Here is a 23,974-nt window from a genome sequence, read left to right on the forward strand (position 1 = left end):
GCTGCATGGAGGGGTGCTGGAGTGGCGTGTGGCCATCCAGGGGGAGCCACCACTGCCCGAATCCCAGTAGTGTCCAGAATCCATGTGAGGTGTGTCAGGAGGGCCCCAGGGACCCAGTTCAGGTAAGAGGGAGAATGGCAGGAAGGCACCATTGGTGTAGGCTCATGAGGGCGGCCATCGGCATCGGAGGAGTAAGAGGACCAACATGTGGCTCCTCCAGACTCAGCCTCTGCATCAGGGCTCAAGTGCACTGGCCGGGGTCTCAGGCTGACACAGCTGCACTAGCAGCTGGGACAGGGAGTGCTGTCTGGCCGGAGCCAGGCATGGCTGGGCAGCCTGACATCATTGCCTACAGTCTGTGGGTGGGAATCTCCAGCTAATAGAAATTGGGTGGCACCCAGAGAGCTGAGAATGGCGTCAGGTGTAATTTGCAGCCCCATGTGGCCCTCTCAGAAGACAAACGAGGAATCCGGGATCTGCCTGGAGAGACCTGGTCAGCTGCGGTACCCACGTGCCCTGCACTGACCTGATCTGCTCCAGTACCAACTATTCTGTCCTGTTATTCTCAGCCACACAAGCATACTTGTCACATACCATAAGGCACGATTTTTGGCTCAAGAACTATGGTTACTGTGGCTAGAGAGGCTGGGCCTATCATCACACTCTGGCACTTGGGGACAAGGTGGAAGAAAGGGCAGAGAAAGGCGGGGACATGAAACCTCTCTGGTGTTAGAGATCGAAGGCCAGAGCTTAAACTGACAAAGTTGAGTCAACCTTTCCAGTCCTAACTTCTCACCACTTCCAGTGTGTTTGAATGTTCTTGGGAGAGGTGAGGTAAGGGAGGGTTTTGAAAGTCTCAGAGCCTCATTAATCTATTTCACTTTGATTTTTTAGACAAGAATATAAAGCTCATTGAACATAAACCAACAAGATCAAATTTTTTGGTCTGGCCTGGGGGATGCCCGCCTCCTCTCCTTACAGCTGCGTTTCTCAACCTTTTTTTTCATGGTCACCCCCTAGGGCCATTTTAGATAATTTTTTTTCTATTGTCCTTTCTATGACACATTTCTTATCCAGTTCAGTGTTTTTGTTTTATATATTCACAAGGATGTGCAACCATCACCCCAATCTAATTCCACAACAGTTTCATTACCCCCCAAATAAACCCCACACTCCCTTCCTTCCCATCACCCTATGGCAACCACAAATCTATCCACCACAAGATTTTAATACCACAGGTAAAATGTATATCTGTCTATATATCATGGCCCTTTGGAGGGCCACAAATGATTGTAATGTCTAAGTTTTTTGTCTCCCCCAGGACCAGATTTTGCCCTCATTGAGAATGCGTGCCTTACTATAAGGCCTCATGCCTCTGAAATTATGTAGGTTTCACACCCCTGAATCCACACCCAGTATCCCCACCACCATAATCATGCTTCCCCCATGGCCCCACACCCAGACCCTTCCCTTTATCGGGACCCACTTCCAACCTAGTTCCAAGGCTGTACCTGGGGTCTTCTCCCGTCTCGCTGTCAGGAAGGCTGCTGGGGCACAAATGGGGGAAACAGCACAGTTACTTCTCACTCCATTGTTTTTTTCTCCATCACACTGGGTCTTTGTGGAGAAGCAATCCCCACAGTCCCCAACCCCCACTCATCCCCAGTGTTCCCAAGTGGCTTCCTTGGGGCAGAAACTGCTGCTCTCAATCTCAGTCTCTCCTGAAGCACCTGGATGGGCACCCTCCAAATAGCAAGGGCTTCACCACTGCTCCTGGCATGACCCAGAGTGGCAGTGAGGCTGGTTGGCACTTAGATCGTTTTATAGTGGGGAAACTAAAGTTCAGTGAGGGAAAGTGACCTTCTCAAGGTCATAATCATTTCCTGCAGTGTTTTCAAACTGTGGAATGGGACCCAGTAAGTGGATCTGAAATAAGTTGATTGCAACTGTACTAAAAACAAACAAATATCATTGTGTACTGCATATGGTCAAGATGTGTATTTTTGTGTGAAATTGTTTCTCTCATTTATCAAAGAATACATGACTGTGATATCAAATGCATTTTACACTGTGGATTACAGTAAATGTGTTTTGTTTTTTAAAAAGTATATCTTTATTGATCTCAGACAGAGGAAGGGAGAGGGAGAGAGAGAGATAGAAACATCAATGATGAGAGAGTCATTGATGGGCCACCTCCCACACGCCCCCTACTGGGGATCAAGCCTGCAACCCGGGCATGCGCCCCAACCAGGAATTGAACCATGATCTCCTGGATCCTAGGTGGATGTTTAACTGCTGAGCCACGCCCGGCCGGGCTTTTTTTTTAAAATCTCTGAGTGAGGTGACCTGAATTTTGATACCAATTTTGCCAGTGCTTTTCCTTCTGCCTCAGGCCACCGCTCAACCTTGCAGAAGCAGCCTCCTGCTGATGAGATGTGTACTTCTGACAGGCACATTGGAGAGAAAACAATCTGCTCTGCTTTCAAATAGATCTTACTGTAACAATACAAAAACCAGCTAACATTTGTTGAAATTTTATAAGCACTGTGATAAGCACTGTAATAGTATCCATTTTAAAGCTCAAAATAACCACATGAAAGAGGTTTATTTTGACTGTCCCCACTTTACAAAGGAAGTGAGGCTCAGAGAGGCTAAGTAACTTGACCAAAGATACACAGCCAGCAAGTAGCAGAGAAAATAGATTTGTTTGACTCCAAAGCTTCATATTCTTAAAGACCCTGCCACATAACTTCACTGTGATTACCCATGACATAGCTCTGATAAATGCCTTCTTGTCAGGAAAACCAGGATGGACAAAAACAGGGATGGGAAGAAGCCTGAGGAAATGAGGAAATTCTTTTATCTCCAGCTGAGGGACAAAACTGAATGGAGACTCTGATGGACATGAAATCACTAGTCTCCGATCTCTTTGGTCTCATTTCATTTCCTCAATCCAACCTAACTTTGTTTTCCTAAACCATCAGATAGCTGTAATTTATGGACAAGCTGGTAAAGTGAGATGGAAAAAAATCCCCAAGCTTACAAATTCCAACTCTGCGCCACAGCCCAGGTAAGCTTATCTGTGGAGTTTCCTGCCTTGACTGCTTCCAGAGTTGCAAATGCTGTTACTTATCTGGAGGAAAGCGCATCTGCTGCCTCTCTGAGGACCCAGGCACACAGTGAGCTCTCTGGGCCCTAATTCAGTTTGCATCATTTCTGGGCTGCTCAATTAGCCCTTATAATGGACTATCTCTCCTTTTAATCAGCTCTGGTGGGAGTCTTTTATCCCAGTGGGATTTTAAGGCAGGAAGAGCATCTTTTTCAACTCCCACAGTGCTGAGCACACGACAGATCTGTAATAAATAGAGGTTGTTAACTGCCATGTTAATCATTCGGGAAGAAGGGAGGGGGCTAGCACACAATGTAGGTGTCCTCATGTCAGGCACCTGTGAAGTTGTTTGTACTCACTTCATCCTCACAACAACCCTATGGAGACGTGTTAGTATCCCCATTTTACAGATGGGGAAACTGAGGCTTAAAGTTTGCATAATGTGCCCAGTGGTGCAGAGTTGGGAAGAGGGTGAAGCTGGGAGTGAACCCAGGTTCATCCTCTCCTCTTTCTAGAGTAGTTCCAGCCTCCCTAGAATAAGCCTCCCAAGACACGCGTGTCTATGTTTTATCTTGAAAAATAAAGAATGGTACATGGGGCACACACCTTCTCTCGTCGGTTGCTGGGCTCTTAACTGAGTGTTGGGGACATTTCATTTTGTCCACACTTGCACTTTGGTCACCAAGCACAGCTCCCTGTCCTTCCCTCCAGCCAGCCATGAGCTGGGCACTTGAGTGCATCAACTTGCCTCAAGGCTCAGAACCTGCCCTCCAGGGGCTCGCAGTCTGGTAGAGTGAATCAGAAAGGCACAGAAAGTTGTAAGGGCCAGAAGAAAAGTAGGAGCAAGAAAATATTATAGAAAAATTGAGGGAAGGTACACACAGACACATATGGGAATACGCAGAGAAAATACTGGAAACCTCTGGTGATGGGGTGTTAAGTGGCTTTTATCTTCTTTATACTTGTGTATCTTTTCTAATTTAATGCACATCCTTTTAGACTCGCAGAAAAATGTAATTTTTAAAAGGACTTTGGAGGAAGAAGAAATCTGAGAAAAAGAGGAAAGGCTGGGAGGAGTTACAGCAGAGCTGAGCCTTGGAGGGGGGAGCATGGAGACACTGGAGTGGGAGGGGGCGCTGGGCCAGGCAGCCAGGAGGGGTGGAAAGGATGTGGGCTCTGAAGCTTATATCCCAGGGACTTCCCTACTCACTGGTTGTGAAATCCTAGGCCAGTCCCTTACGTAAGGGAACCTCCGTTTCCTTATGTCTAAAATGGGGGTAATGGCACAAACCTCACAATGACACTGGGACAATATATGACACATATAGCTCATGGCTGGTTGGAGGGAACCACATGGGGGTGGAGATCTGGGGGGTGTGTGTGTCATCATCTTTTCAGCTCAGTTCTTGGTCCCAAAGGTGCAGGTGGGGGAGGAACTGAATGGCCCAACACTCATTTAAGACCCCAGCAATAAGTAAAAATGGAATAGGTGGAAAGTGAAGTTGGAAGCAGACTTACAGGTCTCCACGTTCTGTTCATCCTGCCCCAGGCAGGCTTGTCATTGCCCTGAAATGTTGCCCTTTGCACCCAGACTGCCCTGTCCACATGATGTCATTGGGTCCTAATGCTCAATTTCTGAGAGAGGAAAGGGTTTTCTCAGTGTCCAGATGAGTAACCTAAGCTTCAGAGAGGTGACGTAACTTGCCCAAGGTCACACAGCTATTGCGTAGCAGAGTCAGGTGTACAACCAGAGACCATCCGATTCCCAAGCTTGGCTCCACACAGTGCCCTTTCTCCTGTCTGCCCACCATCCCACAACATCTGCCTCCTCCAGGAAACCGGGGGCGCACCTGAGCCCCTGGGCCCAACTCCCCAAAGGCTCCAGGAACTAGATGGGCAAATAAGTCCTGAGAGGAGCTTATTTCTCATTCCTGAGGAACCAGGGGCTTTGGGAGGCAGCCTTCACCCCAACCACCACAAAGCAACAATGTTCTGAGGCAGGCCCAGGGCAAGCAGGGCCCAGGCCTCCTGAGTGGTTGACATGTGGAAGCTCTGCAGGTGGTGGGGTCAGGGGGGAGGGGCAGCAGGGAGATCCGGTGAGGCTGGTTTGCATAGGGAGGTAGGACTTTCTTCCCCACCCCATGCTTTCCTCAGGGGCCCAGCTTCCTGCTGGCTCCCTGGGGGCGTTTCAAATCATTCTATGGCAGATATTAATGACCCTATTATTTATTTTCAGGGAAAAGATCTCACTTAAGTATATCTGCTAATATTGCCTTTTTGTCAAAATGTTTTCCTCTTAAAGATTAAGGAGAGAGCTTTCAAATTCCCAGGTTGACAGTGCATTGAAGCAGAAAGTGAATGTTTGGGAGCTACACGGTCCCCCCTGAAAGCTGGACCCAAGTGGCTGGCCTGCCATATCTGCTCAGGGCTGCCACAGTAATTCTCTAACCCAGAATGCCAGACCTCACCCAGTGGACCCTCTGTGCCCACCCTAGGGTCTGTCTGCACACCTTTGTCCACCCAGGACTGGTGAGCTCTCTGAGGGCAGGGGCCAGGTTTTCTCCTTTGTAGTCTGCACAGAGGGGCTCACCAAATACACATCCTATGTCGGGTACCTGGGGTCCAAGATGGAATAATCCTCCAGCCCTGTCCTCAAGGAGCTCACTGTCATGGGGGAGACAGATGCATCAGCAGATAATCCCAATACAGTGAGAGATATGCACTGATAGGACTCACCCATTCCAAATGGTGGAGAAGCTGGGTGGTAAAACTGGGGGTTAGAAGAACAGCTTGAGCAAAGGTATGCAGGAAGGAGAGACTTGTAATACACTTAAAATGACAGTCTCTTGAAGGTCGTAAGTCATTTCTGGTTCACTCATTTAGCAAATAAATTCATTTAGCAAAGCCACTGTGGCTTCAGAGACAAATAAGCTATGGTCTCTGTTCCCAGGGAGCTCATTACAGTCTCTCCTGGGAGACAATTAAAGAGCAATCGGGGAATTTTGTTACTGGTATAGAAGTCGTTATCAAAAAATATTTATAATAGTATTTATAGGGCGGTGCTTCCTACATGCTAGGTTAAGCCTCACATCAGCCCCGTGGGTAATAAGGGAAAACTGACATAGAAAGGTCCCAGAATTTCCTGAAGCACAGAGCCCAGATTTGAACCCAGGCATCCTGACTCCAGAGCTTGCTCAGCCATACTGCTCATTTGTTCATTGAAGAAATAAATGTACAGTTGTACAAACAAACCAATCTCCCCAGAGCATTCTCTGTTCTGCACCTCCTGACCCCCCAACTCCCAGCCTCGTTCCTCCTGGAACTCCTTGCTGCCTGGTCACCAGGCACTAAACTCCTCAACCAGGTTCCTCTTTCCCTTGGCTACTGGGGAGCTCCAAGCCAGGTTGTGTGTTGACTACAGTGGCCAACTTCTGCCCAGGTTTCTGAACACCTTTTCCAACCTCTTCATTTCTTGGTTCCTCTTTTTGTACTTTTAAAAAAGCTTCTATTTTATATGTATCTTTTATCAACTATTCTCAAGTGCTTTTTGGAAATAGGTGGGTATAAATAATAGATCTGTGATGGCCTCCACCTGGGGTTCTGGCTCTTTAATTAAGATAGTGATTTTTCCCCAGAAACCCATATTTGTATGGGTTACTTTTGGCTTCTCAGAACACCCACTGAATGGCCTGCTCCAGCTTTGCAGAAACTAATGTCTGCGTTGCAGTTCCCCACACTGGGAGGCAGTGCCGCTGAGTGAGCATGGCTTTGGAGTGAAACAGAATGAGTTCAAACTTCAGCTCTGCCACTTATTAGGGGGTGAATCAGGGCAAACAGTTTACCCCTCATCTAAAAATGAGAACTGTTACCAGCACCCACCTTGCTGGTTGTCATAAGGATTAAATGGAATAATGCGTGCAGAGGACGTGGCAAAGTACCTGGCCCATAGTAAGGGTTTAGTAAGCAGTAATGACGATGATGAGAATAACAATTCACAGCACTTATTGAGTACTCCCTGAACACACAGTGGGTGCTCAACAAATGCACAATGAATGCATCCTCGGCTGGGTGGGATGGTTGAAAGGAGGGCTGCCCACCTGCCCACTGCTGGTCTCTTGCCACTAACTGAATCCAGAGGATGTGTTTATTACCTGTTCCAGAAGACGACCCCTGAGATCTTCTGCATCTCCCCCAGGGTGGCTAGAAGAAGTGAGGACTTGCCGCAGCCCACCTGCCCCACGATCATGGTCAGCTGGCCTGCAGGGTAGGAGGGCAACAGATGGGGCGAGGGCCAGGAGAGAGTCTGAACAGCCACCACTCAGAAAGACAGACAGTGAGACACGCCCAACCCCGGGGCCCCCGTTTACTTTCCCCCCACCTAGAACCCCCGGGAGTCCTCTCCCCCTTGGCACCTTCCCTTCTGGACACCTACACCCTCCTTTTGGGTCCCCAGGTCCATCCTCACAGATGATTTCTCCCACCCCTTCCAAAGTTCTTGCTTCTTGCTTCCACTGTTCCACAACGTGAGCCCAGCTCCTCATGGCCCCACTAAGGCCACCCTGGGCCCCACCTCCTTCCCACTTTCGTGCTTTGCTCAAGCTGCTGCCCTTCCAGAATGTCCACTCTGCTTATCCTGAGAAGCCCCACCTCTTCCACAAAGCCTTCTCTGGCTACTGGGGTCTGATCTTTCTGCGAAGTGCCCATACTGTCTGCCACCGAGGGTTTGGCATCAAGGCCCCTGCCTTGCCCTGCCCTTGCTGCTGTGCTCCCATCTGGCACATGGACTCCTCGAGGAGAAGCCCGCCCCTTCTCTAGCGTTCAAGCCCTGGAGCACCCCCCATGAGTGCACACAGAGGAGACAATAAATGCTGATTTTTCTCTTTCTCTCCATGTCATTCGGTGGGACGTGGTGAGGGGCACTTCAGACATGACTCTAAGGGGGACATCCCAGACCATGATGGAGGGGTGGGTGGGGCCGTACCTCGGGGGATGCGGATGGTGATGTTGGACAGTGTGGGAATTCCATCGGGGGTCCACGTGAAGAAGCCTCCAATGATCTTCGTTGGCAACACCCCACCGCCCGGAAGAGAACAGAAAGACAGCCGAGTAAGTGTCAAAGTCGCCTGCCTCCCCTCCCCCACAAAAGCCAAAACACCCTGATTCCAGTCCCTGGATAATTTCCAGGAGAGGGGAGTGGGGAAATGGTTTTCTCATGCCCACCCCTGCCCAAGGCCACCTCCCGGAGATGGCAGCCAGGGGTCCACCCACTCGGTGGGGATGAAAGGCTTGTCCCTGGTCTTAGTACTCCTACGGACCCTATGGGCAGGTGGTGTTACCTTGGGGCAGAGGACTCAGCCTTTAAGTGCTGATCTCCCTCTTGGTGATGGTGCTGGGGGCCGGGCGTGGGGTGCAGGGCCTCAGACTCACCTGGACACAGCAATTATCAGCATTCCCATCTACACTGGGGGCCAGACTCTGCAGTGGGCCAGTGAGGCTGTGACAGTCCTCCCGGGCAGGACGCTTTCGGTTCACGACCTTGAGGGGCTAGGGATGGTTAGGAAGAGGTGAGGCCCATGGGGCTGGGAGCTGTGCAAGGAAGGGAGCCCTCGCTTCCTGTGAGGGAAGGCTGAGGCAAGATGCAGCAGGGCTGAGGGGCGAGGGGAGGCCAAGCACTCACCACAGCCTGGTGCTTGCTGGACTGGCCCTGGGGCGCAGGCTCCCGGGGGGCACACTGCTCCTCTCGGATCTCTGCACTGGACAGGAACTCACTCAGCTTTTGTACACTACAGAGGAAGCACAGAGACAGCCCTCACCCCTGCCAGGGGCAGAGGGGAGGGGAGAGGGTGCAGCCTGAGAGGGCAGCTCTGAGAAGGTTCTGGGTCCTTAGGTCAGCCCCCATAAAGCCCCCACTGGAGAGGGATAAAGCAGGGGCATCCGTGGGAAAATAGGTGTTACCAGGATTTGTTAGGGTTGACCAATCCTCTGGAGTGGGTTAGGGTGGATTTGGGTAGTTTTAGGAATAGTTCAATGTTAAGGTTGGTTAGACTAAAAGATGGTTGGTGTTGGACCAACCATCTTTAGAATTAAGGATGGTCAGTGTTAAGGTTAATTAGGATTCGAATTGATTATTAATAGTAGCTAATATTTATTGAGCACAAACTATATGCTGGACACTATATGTCTTATAAGCATATAACTTAATCCTGCTGGGGAGGTGTATTACTCTCAACGCATAAAGGAGAAGCCTTCCCCCCCCCGCACCTCACCCACCCCAGGAGTTTTCCTATGGAGCCAAAGGAGGCTCCAAAAGTTTTGGTTCATTCTCTTTCACCTCTGGGGGCGTGGAAGCTGTCTGGGGAAGCTTGAGAATTGTTTGTATACCTCTTTCCTCCCATTTGCAAAATGTCCAATAGGCCTGGAGCCAGACAAGCCCTCCAGCTTTCATGGCAAGAACAGTCTGAGGCTGTAAACAAACTGTGGCCCCTGGTTTCTGCTCTGTGCATGACTCACCCCTCTCCTGACTAGGAGTAGATTGCCAGCTTCTGCCTCCTGCCCCCCATCTCTCCTCCATCCAGCACTCTCTCAACAGTCATGACTGGGAAGGGTGGAGCTGGCCTTATGTCTGTTCCCACCTTCAACCCAGAGTCTCATCTCCTTCTTGGAAAAGGCCTCAGGTACCCTGATGACAATGAGATCAGGAGTGTCTGCATATGGAAATGCTTCTGAATCAGCACAAGGGATTTCCAACAGGTGCAGCATCCTTGAACCTGTGGCTTCTACGCAGAATCACAGGGCTGGGGTGAGTGTGGGGGAGGAGGGGTGATCATTAGAAGTCACAATGCCCTGGTCAATAAAACTGAGTCAGCACAGCCAGCCCTGGAAATGGGAGCTGATCTTTTCTCAACCTGTTAGACCCTGGTTAGATATGCCTTTGACCACAATTCTGCTGAGTTATACCCCTTCCATCCTCGAACGAACCCCTGCTAGAGCTTCCTTGTGTAAGTTGCTCTTCAATCAGTACTTCAGTCCAATAGCTACTCCTCCCTGCCGGCTGCCTAGGACCTGCCAGGGCCTCATGAGACAGAGGCGTCATTTTCCTCAAGGGTGAAGGGGCTTGGGTATAAGGACATTTGTTATTGCCTGGTCCCATGGGTTAAAAAGGACATAGCCAGCTTTCCCCAGAGATGTGACGGGCCATTGTTTTCCAGGAGCTATTTATCTTTAGTCAAAGCCTCAGCCCTCTACCTTCAGGCTTTCATTCCTAAGAGGGTGATGCCTCTGGGAGAGTGGCATTGTCACCACTGGGCTCTAGAGCCTGGAAGTGGGCCCTCCCAGAGCTGTGGGCTAATTGGGGACAGGACATGCAGGCATGTGGGGGAAGTTGCTTCCCTGATCAGGGCAGGGAAGGCTCTGGGACCCGTTGGAAGAACAGGGGATGCTCAGCCTGGGGAGGAGAAAGATTCAGTGGATACCTTCTGAAATCCAAGGGGCTGTCCTGTGGGGAAGGGATGGTACTCATTCTGGGTGGCTCTGGAGGGTGGAACTAGGACCAACGGGTAGAATTTATGAAGATATACCAATTTTGGCTCAATGTTGAATTTTTTTTTTTTTATAGGTATCTTGGAGGTGAATTTCTTCTCTTTGGAGGTATGCAAGCAAGTTGGCTAGCCCTTTTTCAGGGATGGCGTGGAGGGGAGCCACACAGCGCCCATGTCCCTCTGACCATTACAACCAGCTCAGTGAGACCCAGATCAATGGGGAGGCATATCCTGGGACCAAACAGCTTTGGCTGTAACGGTCAGTCACTGGAGCAAGTGCTGGGGCTGCCACAGGAGCTGCCTCTCCAGTGCCCTTGCTGGAACGTCCTCTCACCTGACTAGTGCTTTGACTGTAGACCGGACCACACTAGACAGCAGGAAGAGCGGGGTCACCAGGATGTGGAAGAGGGAGAGGGAGGCGAAGGCCACAGAGGGCGAGAAGTCAGCCTCTTTGAAGAAGCTGGCGTGGCCCACGAAAGTCTGTGGACAGAGGCACATGTAAGACAGGGGGACTCAGAGCTTGCCCCCCCCGCCCCGAAGCAGTCAGCCCAAGGGAAGGAAAAGGAGAGGTCTGGAACAGGGGCCTCAAGGGGACCTTTCAGTTAGAGACACCTCCACCATCCTCACAGTCATCTCCTGGCAAGGTCTCCAGCAAGTTCAGGACTTCAAGCTGGAGGGCTGGGGCTGCTCCCTCCCTATCCCGCGCCCTCCTTGCCAGGAGTAACCAGGGAGGAGGCCTCAGGCTGGGTCAGCTCTGCCCCCTCTCAGACAGCAGTCCTCAGCTGGCAAAATGGAATCGGGAGAATTATAACCAGCTGGTCGCAGTGCTCGCTCCGGCTACCTGGCTGGCTCAGATGCCTCTGTTACCCAGAATTCCCTGAAGAGCCAGGCCAGAACCGACCCAATAAATCAGGTTGAAAGTGAATTCCCAAGCATGCTTGACAGGCTGTGAACTCGTCATAGATCAGGGACACTGGCCCCGGGCCGGGGGGAGAAATGCATCTTTTTAAAGAACTGCAGCCATCACAGAAGCCAGGGATGGTAGTCCTGGGGGAAGGGACTGCGGACTGGTGGGGGCCCAGGCCTTTGTGGGTGGGCACACCGCTGGCCCTGACTGCTGAGCTCGCATATGGCTTTGGTCAAAATTGCTTTAGAAGAACCTCCACTATAATATTTAATGACGTGGAGGATTGTTCGTACTGTATTCTTTCTTACATTTCAAAGGGCACGTTACAAAACCCCATGTGCAGCACAGTCCTATTTTTGTAAAAAGGTCATATTATGTGCCTTCAAAAGAGACTGGAAAGAAACACATTAAAGATGCTGCCAGCAGGATTATGGGTGATTTAAATTCTCTCTGCCCTTTCCATTCTGAATTTCCCAACATTTCTACAATAAACATGTTCGATGGCTATTTTTAAAAGAAAGTTTAATTTCTTTAAAGACTAAGCCTCAGGTCCTCCCACTTGGAGGCCCAAGGCCCCTGTCTTCCTGGAGTGGGGGAGAGGGTGCCCCAATATAGGCTTTCAGTCCATTGCCCTGTGTTCCCACTGGCAAGTCACCTTCCACAGGCCCAGTGCAGAAAGGCCAAACCCTGGGTGGCCTCTCACTCCAGACATCTTGCCCCCCACACCGCACCCAGAGATAGAGGAAGGAGCCACTTACGATGAGGACAGCTGCGATGGGGATGGCCGTGTTCATGAAAACTGTGGAGGAAGCACAAGTTTAATGGGGGATGAGACAGCCCTTACTGAAGAGGGCTCCATGTCTCCGGGTGCCCACAGCAATGCCACGGCCCTCCCTCAGAGTTTCTGGCAAGGGCAGTATAAACACTATTGGTTTTCGTACAGTAGAAGGGACCCAGGTCTGGGACCAGGACACAGCACGGCCATCACTGGCTGGGAGAGGGAGGAGAAGGACTTCCATGAGGCCTGGGCCCTTGACCATCACCAACTGTATATCTCTAAACACAGGTAGCCTTGCCTCTCCCCTGCAGGCCAGTTATTCCAGCGAGTTCTCTCAGGACAGAGGCCTCCTTCAGTTCCTGTCTTGCCCACCCCAGCAATTACCAAAGGAGGGATTCAAGCTACAAGGCACCTTTGCATCACCCCTTGGCCCCCTGCTCTCCTCAAGCAATCTGAGGCTCAATTCCCAGCTAAAGAATAGGTTCAGAGTTAGACTGTAAATCGGTGCAACTCTGCTTGGAAAGCAATTTGCTGCTCCGTAGCTAGAGCCACACAGAAGTTTAGACCTTCTGATCCTGTAATCCCTCTCCTGGGAATTTATCTTGACTACATAATCACTTGATTATGTTTTTCAAGCAAGAAGCCCTCAGCAAGCTGCCATTAGCTACAGCACTGTGGAAGCAAAACCAAACCACAGCCACAGCAACAAACCACTGGAAATGAAACCAACTGGCAGCATCCTACACAAGGGGCTGTTTTACTAAATGTGGGTCAACTCTCAGGTTGAGTCTGCAGTCACAGAACACACCGTAATTGACATTTGTTCTGTGGCATGTTTGCCCTGCTCATGATTTTTCTTATATTTTTTTCTGTTTTGTTGTCTTTATTCTTATAGCTGCTTGAACTCTTTTAAGGAATGAGACAAACTAAAAATAAATTTATTTTTATTTTTTTAAAAGATTTTACTGATTTCTAGAGATTCTTTTTTTTATTTATTTTTTTATTTTAGAGAGAGAGAGGAAGGGAGAGAGAAACATCAATTGGCCTCCTCCTGTACCCCCTACCGGGGATCGAGCCTGAAACCCAGGCATGTGCCCTGACTGGGAATCAGACTGGCAACCTCTCCGTGCACAGGATGACGCCCAACCAACTAAGCCACACCTGCCAGGGCTAAATAAATTTAAAAATGAGTATTCCAAAGCCAATTCTCTCAAAAGAGAATTCATATGATATAACTAATTTCTACCCTCTCTGGCTGTTGTGTGGAGGCATTAATGAATGAAAACATAATTTTTTATTTCCCTCACCCTCCCTTGCAAGGGTGGCCTTTGTGCAAGGAACTCTGGGTCCCCTTTGGGGCAGGGGATGGGAGATGGAATTACCAGCTGCTTGTATTTTAAAGGCCACTCTGAAGACCACCCTGCTGGGCCCTGGGATGGACAAGGCTGGAACTAGAGATGCCAGTGCCAGAGACTGGGGGGCCTGGGAGGCTCTGCTACCACTCTGAGCTCAGCAGACACCCCTGAACTCTAGTGAGGGTGGGTAGGACAGGGAGCTGGGCGTCCCAGTTGTCATGGAGTGAACGCCTGTGGCTTTGCCTCTATTTTCCTGAACCACATAAAGCCTGAATAGTGTTAAAGGTGACAGAGGGGTAAAAAATGTGACCATGAATAGATTTCTCTCCAGCTCCGGCATGGAGTAAGCTGACTCACTTTGATTTGATGTAGGAAAGAAAAAGAAAAGGAGCACACGACAGTGCTTCAATCCTGCATGTTAGGGAGCAAGAAATCCTGTCATAACACTAAGTGCGAGCAGGAGATTTGAAATGGTGTGTAAGCGTGAAACTGTTGCGAACAAGTTTAGCTGCATGTAGGCGGTGTGACAGGCTCCTTCGAAAGCGAAAGCCTTTCTGTTGTGGTGAGAGGTGAAGGTAGGTGTTGCTTTAATCCTCCCCCAAAGCTATCCTTTAAGAAGTACTTGTTCATCTGGCCAGGCGCTGCTCAGCGGTTGAGGGTCGACCTAAGGTCCAGGCGATCGTGGTTCGATTCCCGGTCAGGGCACATGCCGGCGCTGCGGGCTCGATCCCCACTCAGGGGCGTGCAGGAGGCAGCCGATCAGTGGCTTTCTCTCATCATCGATGTTTCTATCTCTCCCTCTCCCTTCCTCTCTCTCTGAAATCTCTATCTATCTATCTATCTATCTATCTATCTATCTATCTAAGTACTTATTCAAAAATTATTTTTTGAGGGTCTCCTCTGTTCCAGGCCTGATGCTGGGTTCCAGGGGTAGAGCAGTGAACAATGTGTCAGCTTTTCCTAAACCCCTCCCAAATGAAACAAACCCACAAATCAACCGAAACCAAAGCGGGGCTCAGATAACCCCTCCCCTGGCTTTGCCCAAGGAAGGCGGCCTGGCCCTGTGGGTGCCACCAGCACCACAATACCAGCAGCTTTTCATTTCCAAAGATAAATATTTCAGAAGCCACGTGTCAGGGAGGCAGCCAGCCATTGATGCCTCTGCTTAACTGCAGCTTTGTCCCAGGGGTAGGGGGTAAATGAAAGAAATAAAAGAGGTGAGGGCCAGGTAAGCACACAAAAGAGAAGGTGGGACATTTGGAAGTGATCCCCTGGCTCTGACCCCGTGCACGGCCACTGGTCATAGCATGGTCACTCACGAGACTGTGAGGGTGGAGATCATGCCTGCCTCCCCTTAACCTCCAAGGTCTCAGTAGAGTCTGGCACAGAGAGAAAGCTCTGGAATGGGTGCTGCACAAAGTACAGAATGAACTGGCAGCATGTTGGTTGGTTGACTGGTAGGGCCTAGGACCCCTCTGTCACTCTTGCAAAGCTTGTTCTCAAATATATGGTAGGGCTGGATACCTAGAGTTATGCTGCTTCTGCAAGGAAATAAAGATCGAACTGATGTCTAAGGGGAGTGGCCACAGCACTTGCCTCCAGCTTTTTCTCACTTTATCTTCTACTCATTGAAATCCTGCCCATCTTGCAAGATGCCACCCAAGCCTCATCTTGCATGAAGCTCTGTGTGAACTCCCGGTCCACACTCGCTTCCTTCTTCTCTGTTTCCTGTCATTTACTGGCTGAGGACCTCAGTGAGTCATTTCACTTCACTGAGCCTCAGTCTTCTGTAATGTAAAATGGGACAATGGAGCTACACACTTTGACAAGCTGATATGAAGATTAAGTGCAGTCAGGCTTGTTGGCAGCCGGCGCAGAACAGGTCCACATAGTGTAGTGCTCCCTGCCACACTAGTCCATGTGTTAGCTGACTTCTCAGCAGACTACACACCCCTTGAGAATGGGGAGCACATCTTACTGTCTCCTGCATTTCTCCTGATACTTAGCACAGGGCCAAGCACACAGGGATGGGCTTACTCAACACCCACTGGGTAACTTTCATTTGTTTTTCTTTTATTCTAGATTTTGATGGCAGGGAAACTGCACCCATTTCCCTCCCCTGCTGCTCTTCCCTGCACCAAGGCTCCACACACAGGAGCTCTCAGTGAAGCCGAAGGTAAGACCATCTGATAGGGTGTCAGAGGTAACCTGTCTGCCCCACAGCCTGACTGGTGTAGGATGACAGACTGAAAGCCCGGCAGGCAGCACCAGATGGAAACATGACTCCAGGGCTTCTCTGTGGCACCAGGACGCCATGGCTGGCGCCAGGAGTGAGAGTTAAGGATGCCCCATTACCTTAAGCCTAATGACCTGTGTTCTGATCCCTGGTGACAGAGAACAGAAGGCAGGAAGTCTGGGAGGAGATCAATGAAAACACACTCAAAGCTTATACCTGCAGCCAGGAGGTGCCCCACCTAACCCTCCCATATCTCCCCTTCCCACTACCCAACACAAAGAACCCCATTCCAGGAAGGCAAATACTGAGCAAACAGCACTTGGCTTTTAGAGCTCTCCTGGAGGGATAGTCCTTTTCCCTCCCTGTGCCTCTTCCAGGGACCAGCCTGGGCTGCTCTGTTTATCTTTCTAGGTTCCTGAGTCCTGGATAGGTGAGGGGCCCTAGGCAGGCCCCTTCTTGGCTCCAGAGCCATTACTCCTTCCAGAGTTATCTCAGCTCTTGACAACATAGAGTCTCCTTTCCCCATGTCCTCCTGGCTCCAGCCCTTCACAAAGCCCTGGCTGTCTTCTCAGGGCCCCATGGGACAAGAGCACGTACTAGATAGGCTTTAGTGGGTTAGCCTGGGAACCTAAGCATCTTCTGATGTCGTTTACATAGGATGGAATGCAGGAAATGAGCATACATCTCCTAGAAGCAAAGTAGCTGCCACCTGCCCCCACCACTATGACCCGAGGCTGCCCCTACTTTGCTGCCAGTGCCCCCAGTTTCCTTGCTGGTTCCCTTGCATTGCAGCAAGAAATGAGCCTGCCTTACCCCACCCTGCCGTGTTATTGCTGAGAGAGAAAGTCACCTGGCTGTTGGGGTAAGCCTTTCCCTACCTCAGCAGCTGTTTCCCCTGATGAAAGCCTGGAAGGCAGGTGTCTGTAACTCAGGAGGCTGTACACAGGGTGGGGTTACTGTTAACACACGCAGACCCAGGGACAGCCAGATCTGGCAGAGAGATGGAGGAAGAAGGCCAGGGCTTTCAGTGTGGACACTGATTTCTGAGCTCCCTAGATGGTCCTTCCCAATTTCCCTTGTCCTGTGGAGTGCTCAGCCTGAGGGTCAGAGGCCACAGGGTCAGGGTTGAGGGTAAAGGGGTGAGACCAGCAGCCTGGAGTGTCTTGGTGAGGAATCCAGGAGGCAACAGCTGCCTGCCATGCTCACAGCTTCAGTCTGAGAAAATCAGATCCTAGCAGGACATTCTGCAGACAGATGCTGTGGCTGGTGCTGTGTATGGTGATGACCTAGCCACTGCTGACTGGACCAGGGTCCATACCTGAAGCACAGGACACCGGGATCTGGCTGGACAGAGGGAAGCAGGACACTTGGGTGCTCAGGACAAGCCCTGTTCTGTGAGAACCTTTAGGCTGGATGGTGGCCACCTGTCCCCACCAGACCTTCTCTAGGCAGTATGAACACCAGGAATACAGAGATGACCTGAGGGACCATCTCATTCACTGTAAGCCTATCTGTGAGATACATCCAGTGCACTACTGCCTCCCTTTCCCCACACCCAGATGTGTCTCTTCCTTGCACACCAAAAGAAAACAAAGACAAAAGAACAAATTCAGCTGGGAGAGGTGATCAGTTTTGTTCATCTCTTCTAATTTCCTCCTCTATTTTCACTCCCATCAGACCCCATTCTAGGTTGTTTCTCTTCTAAGTAAGAGAAAAATGGTGCCCTATTGTGTCCTAAGTCTTCTTCTCTGCCATCAGATTCCCAGCTCTGTGTGGAAATAGTTCAAGGCCAGAAGTTAGAGACCCCAGAGGACCTAGTCTGAGTCATGCTATTAACCTCAGAAGTGGCCTCAGGAAGGCGTGCCTCTGGATCTCAATTTCCCATCAGAAAATATTTTCTGTTTACCTCCCTTGCCACATTGTGTGTAATTTCAACAGGTTTATCTTTTAATTCACAAATTCTCTCTTTAGCTATGTTATTTCATTTAACCTGTATTCTGATTTTTGTTTGTTTCCATTTTGTTTTCTCCCTCTGAGGATTTCCTCTTGGCCCTTCCTACCATAATGGCTCATAAGCTGAACAGGTCAAGGAACCAGTGTGCGGTGTGCCAGTGGCTAACTATCAACATTCCAATTATGAACTTGGGCACCAACTACCACCGGGTGGGTCCATGGAGCCACTAGACCAACTGAGATAAACTTGAGCCAGGACTCCATTGATCACCTGACCTCATACATTCTGACTCTGACCTGGGAAATATTAACCACCCAATTAATTTCAGTAACTAAATTTTTAATTTCTAGAAGTTCTTTTGGCTTTCTTTTCCCTTGATACTTCCCTGTTTTGCCCTGTAGGTTTTATACCTTCTTTAGCTCTTCAATTATTTTAACACACTTATTTTATTATCTCTTTCAGAGTATTCTGACACCTGCAGATATTGAGGGAGCAATTCTCCTATTTTTTGCATTTGCTGACTCACTCTGGTGGTTCCTTTTTCTCTGGTGGGTTTTTATTTCTTTATTATTAGCTCATTGTTCAACAGGAATGTTCACCACAGGAGCCCCATGTTCTCTGGAAAGTGGTTTTATTATGCGTGTCTGCTGGGATCCTAGCAGTTTTACCAGTTTGGGTTTTTTTTTCTCTATCTCTGGGCTTGGGGTTTCCAAACCAGTGGGTTAATGTAAATTCAGTTAGTGTAGATACACCTGTGAGGACCTCAAACTTGAGCTCCTGTTGTTTAACGAAAATGTTTCTCCTTCTCAGGGCCCCAGATAAATGGAAGTTTCCTGGTAGCTTCTCCAGGGCAGTGGCAGCTCAGTCTGACTTATTGGAAAGGAGTCCTCACACTTAGGAGAATTCAAACTATTATTTGCTCCTTTACTGCCGCCTCTCCGTAATATATCAGCTTGGTAGCATATCAAAGACCTCGTCTCTCTCTTCACTGTATCTTTTTTTTTTTAATATATCTTTATTGATTTCAGAGAGAGGGGGAGAGAGAGAGAAACATCAATGATGAGAGAGTCATTGATCGGCTGCCTCCTGCACGCCCCCTACTGGGGATCGAGCCCGCAACCCGGGCATGTGCCCTGACCGGGAATCGAACCCCGATCTCCTGGATCCTAGGCTGATGCTCAGCCGCTGAGCCACGCCTGGCCGGGCTCATTGTATCTTGAGCCCAGCACAGTACCATATGTAGCAGGCTCTCAATACATGTTTGCTGAATAAATGACTAAAGAACACTGTGATTTCTTGGGGCTCTGCTACATGAGACAGTTGAGGCTCCCCTGGATTGGATGACCCCAAAGCCTCCTGCGTCTGCCACCGCCTCCTGCCCCAAGCCCTGGTACCCTACCCCGGCAGCACGCAGGGCTGGCTCTTTGGGGTGGACTCACTGGAAATTGAGGTGTAGATGGCGAAGGCCCTGAGACTGGTCATCTCCTTCCTGCGGGTCACCTCCACCCGCGTGCGGAAGATGTTCTCCCAGGCGTACAGCTTGAGCAGCTTGATGCCGCGGAGCATCTCGTTGGTCTGCTTCAGCCTCTCGTTAGAATACTCCTGCCAGGGGTCACCGAGTCAGAGAGGGGTTTCTTCTGCCCCCATTCTACCCGAGAGGAAGGAGCCGAGTCAATGTCCTCACCATCCCACAGACAAGGCCCGGCTCCTGTCCCCACAGGGATGCTCCCTGCCTTCTCCATTAATCCCATTTCACAGACAAAGAAATGGGTGGAGCAGACAGGTGAAGCGACCTGCTTAAGGTCAACGATAGTGTGCATGTGTGGTATCTGGGGGAAGACTGAAGGGACCCACGGATGAGAGGGGAGAGGGAGCAGGCAGACACATGGGGAAGGATGGGGGGAGGGGCAGGTGCACACCTGGGGACACTCACCAGGGTGCTCCGCTGCGCCTGGGAGAGCTTGGTGGCCACGAAGTACTGGACAGGGGCCAGCAGAATGATGACAGCTGCCCCAATTAAGGCACTGACTCCAAGGATGTAGTAAAGGAGAAGCACGCCCACGATGATCTGAGGGAGGGCAGGGGCATGGATCCCTCTGACCTGGCGGCTGCCCTGCCAGGGGGCGTTGGCAAAGTCCCCCCCTCCAGTCCCCTAAAGCGAGACAGGTCTTGGTGCCCGGGTTTCCAAACCGTCTTGGGGAAGGGGGCAGAGGAAAAGGTGTGACAAACAATTTCAGAAGGACGAGCTAACACGATGGGCTCACACAAGCAGAGAGCTTGGGCTGGGAACTAACTGCATTTGTCTGCAAGGCCGGTGGAAGCATGATCTCGCCCCAAGTCTGTGATCCAGGCGGAGGTCTCAGAGCTGAGGCTGCACAGTGGGTGTCACAGTGCAACCTTTGCTCTGTGCTGGTTACCAAGGCTGACATTTCTCTCATTGGGAAAAGTGATACATGAGCAAAGGGGCACAACTGCTGCATCCATGCCAGACAAAGCCAGTCCAGGGTCCAAGAATTTACTTTTCATTCTTATGCTCCTGGCATCTTTAATTTTTTAGTGGATCTCACAGATATTCTCTGAAAAGAGAATTCATTCTGTTTCTAACTTTATGTAAATGACTGCCTGCTTCTGAATATTTATGAGAAGTGTGAGTTACTCTTGCCAGTTCCCCAAAGCATCAAGATGACAGGTTCTCAGGTTGCCTTCAAAAGCAGGCACCTCTAAATTTGGGGCTTATTCTAGAGGAACAGATGTGCTGCCTTCCTTAATTGAAAATAAAAGCTGCCTGGGCTGGCCCTGCACTCCCTGAGCCCTGCACCAAATTCACGCTCAGTTCCCTGCACCACCTCAAGACAGGAGTAAGGGGTGGCTCTGTGATTTCCAGTCATCGCAGAATGCCTCCTGCATTAGCAGGTTCCTAAGGTTGGTAAGTGCCCCTTCACCACCTGCTTCCCAGTGTTTAGCGGATGTTAACGGCATGGATGGGCAGAGGAGCTCATTAGGAGATGAAGAACACTCCTGCTCCTGCTGGGCCCTGCCGCCATCACCCTCCGGGAAAATTATCCCTGCATCCAGTCCTTTCATGAGCTCTCCTCATATGGAAGCAATCAGGACGTCATTCAGTAGCTTGGGTAGAGCTGGACCCCAAGGAAGTTCCTAGAGTCACCACCAGCACACAGGCTGGGGGTCTGTGGCTGCGCCCCCACCACCTGCTGGGGCAGGAGCTGGGGAGGCAACATCTGCTGCTCCCAAAGCTCCCCCTCACACTCCACCTACCCCTCTTCGATCTCCTCAGGATTCTCTGTCCACTCTTCTCTTCTGCAGCGGTCTGAATGGACCCCATGGGAGAACATACCAGAAATCAGGGATTCTGAGTGTGCAAAGCAAGTGTGTGTGTGTGTGGGAAAGGCCTATTTTAGCTCCTAGTCACAAGTTAGGAAAGCCAATCTAGGGTAGTAATGGGGAGATCACAGTCCCTGGATTTTACACCCCCGAGTTTGAATGCAGTCTCAGCACTTACTGGCTATGCAATTTTGGGCAAGTTACGTAACCTCTCTGAGTCTCAGCTTCTTCATTTTTAAAATGGTGTTTTTAATGTCCACTTAGCAGGACTGTTGTGAAGATTAAGTGAACATATATGATAAGCACCTAGAATAGCGCCTGGCACATAGTTGCAGATCAATACAAGGTGGCTTATAGGGAATTTAGAAATGCATGAAGAAAATAAAAATCACTGCAACCCCACCATGAGACTTTCCAGTTATTTTTTCTGTGTGAATCTGTGAAAATGTATACATATATATATTCCAACTTAGTAGGGAGTATATTACATACACTATTTTGTAATTTACTCTTTTTTACTTAAAATATATATCAGAACACTTCAGTGTAAGCAGTTTGCTAAAACATAACTTTTAATGTCTGCAAGTGTTCCAACTATTCTGTAGTTAAAAAAATTTTTTTTAAGGTTTAAGCTGCATTTAAAAAGTCTTAATGGCACTACCTTCTCTGATCATCAAGAGAGGTGGCTAGACGCTTGCAGAGTGTGAGACAGTATAGAGACCCAGGGATACACCCCACGGAGACCTGGGGGTGGGGAGGGGTGGAAAGTACCGGCAAACATGGAGAGGAACATGGTGGACTCTTACTCACTGAGCACATACCAGCAGAGTCTGGTTTTGTGTCCCCCTCTCCCACTCTCCACCAGAGCACCATCCCTTACCTGTACTGGCATAGCCCAGAGGTTTGGGCACAAGAAGAAAAACCACATGAGCTGGTTGGTGTCGATGGCAACCAGGTTACAGATCTGTCCAGCAGTCATTTCTCCCATGGATAGGTTGGAGGTGGACAGGTGCATAATTTTATTGTAAATCTTGGTCTAGAAATGAGAGCAGCATGTTTCGCATTTGTCGTCATCATTCTAATCACCACCCCAGATGCCATGCATCTCTAATATGCCAGGGGCTTCTCGGACATTCTCCCTACGGAGCACAGAGCAGCTCTGTGAGGGGCCCTGCATTACTGTTCCACTTTTACAAATGAGGTAACTAAGGTTCAGTGAGGTACAGGGCCTTGGTGACCAATCAGGCAAGTCTGAGAGGCAGCACTCAAGCGAGAAAGCCACGCCAGCATGGTCAGCTACTCTCCCAGCAAGCGAGACTCTCCCTTGGGGACAGGATTTAATTAGCCCTTAAATCTTAGAAGCAGCTCTTCATGTCCAGTTGTATTCTTGATTTACCAGAGGCCCGTAGAAAGCATACTTTGGAGCCATAAAAATGACAAAGTGGGGCAGCCCTCTGATTTAATATGGCCATCTCCAACCGGGGATGGGGTGTGCTCCGGGGCCAAGTCCTGTCTTCATTGAGCTTTGAAACAAGACAAGGGCTCGGCCTGAAATGGTCTTATGTGAGACACAATGTATGAGTGTCGATCAGCCCAGTGCCATCCTGGAGTCCAGCCACCCTGGGGACCTTGCTTTCACCCTCCAGGCAGATGGCAACAGCTGTGGTAATGGCTTTGAACCTAAAAGCTCTATGTGCAGAGTGATTGTGCCTCCCAGGAAGAGGCAATTCTCAGGCTATGTGTTCTTGAAAGAAAGAAAAATGCCTTTCGGTCTTAAATGGCCCGGAGATGCCTGCTCTCAAATGAAATTCTATTACGTGTTCTGTTGTAAGGTGGATCCCCAGCCCTTAATTCATATTTTGTGTAAACCCAGGCTTTCTGTCGGTCCGGTGTGCTTAAAGCATAAGCCTATTCTTTGTCTTATTTGTGAGTTTACATACACCATGACTAAGGTTTAAAATAATGGCAATGACATTTTTGGACAAATCTATGCACATCCTAGGTCATGTGAATTCGGTCTTAAAATAATAATAATAAGCCTAGTTTCGGTGAAGTAGAAACATAGCTTAATCTCTTGAAGAAAGTATTATTAAGTAAAGACCAGGATGCACAGAAGTAAACAGCCGGCCAAGAGCTAGTATGTCAGAAATTCTATATAACACAGGAATTTTGCTTAATGACTTTTAATGCAAGAAATGGGATTACTCTCAAATACATGAAGACAGGACTCTTTGTCTATAATTTTCTGTAAATCTCTGAAAGAAAGAAGTTTTTATCTAATGTGTTTCCATAATTAATGCTAACATCTTCTTCTTGTGACATCTGAATCAATCTCTCTTATTAATGCAAAAATTCAGACAGTTTGATAAAACAATTATATGCTAATATGCTAAAAAACCATTTTGCCTCTTTTAGTGTAATTGGAAAATACTGGGCCGGAGTGTGAGTTATGACATACAAATAGAAAGTAGATTTAATTACAAAACTGTTTGATGACAAAATTGGCTGTTGTTTGTGGTGGTGCATGTCTGCCTGTCACTGGAAGGGTGTGAGCAGAGGCTGGGATTTTCAGAGAGGTTTTCTGAACAGAGCAATAGCTTGGTTCTTGCTAGCTCTAAGCCCCTGTGAGTCTCAGAGGCTTTTGGATTTTCCGGGGCTCTTTCCACCAATCTCACATGATGATATACATCCCTGAGGAATTGGCTCTGCTTCCTCAATGAAAAATCACTGGGGATGGGCAGCATTGTCATGATCA

General features: G+C 49.4%; 1 protein-coding gene across 1 annotated transcript in view; it reads right to left on the reverse strand.

Annotated features, from left to right (window-relative positions):
• ABCC8 (ATP binding cassette subfamily C member 8) overlaps positions 1-23,974 on the reverse strand; it is a 62,611-nt gene that overhangs the window by 19,077 nt on the left and 19,560 nt on the right. Inside the window, exons 8-17 of the mRNA XM_081152762.1 lie at positions 22,100-22,255; positions 19,811-19,945; positions 19,317-19,479; positions 12,313-12,353; positions 10,982-11,127; positions 8,787-8,892; positions 8,537-8,653; positions 8,091-8,166; positions 7,261-7,366; positions 1,512-1,547 (exon numbers count right to left, since the gene is read on the reverse strand). Coding sequence (XP_081008888.1) covers positions 1,512-1,547; positions 7,261-7,366; positions 8,091-8,166; positions 8,537-8,653; positions 8,787-8,892; positions 10,982-11,127; positions 12,313-12,353; positions 19,317-19,479; positions 19,811-19,945; positions 22,100-22,255 — 1,082 coding nt within the window. The remainder of the gene's footprint in view (positions 1-1,511; positions 1,548-7,260; positions 7,367-8,090; positions 8,167-8,536; positions 8,654-8,786; positions 8,893-10,981; positions 11,128-12,312; positions 12,354-19,316; positions 19,480-19,810; positions 19,946-22,099; positions 22,256-23,974) is intronic.

The sequence above is a fragment of the Miniopterus schreibersii genome (genome assembly GCF_964146895.1).
Source record: "Miniopterus schreibersii genome assembly, chromosome: 12".
Taxonomy (NCBI): domain Eukaryota; kingdom Metazoa; phylum Chordata; class Mammalia; order Chiroptera; family Miniopteridae; genus Miniopterus; species Miniopterus schreibersii.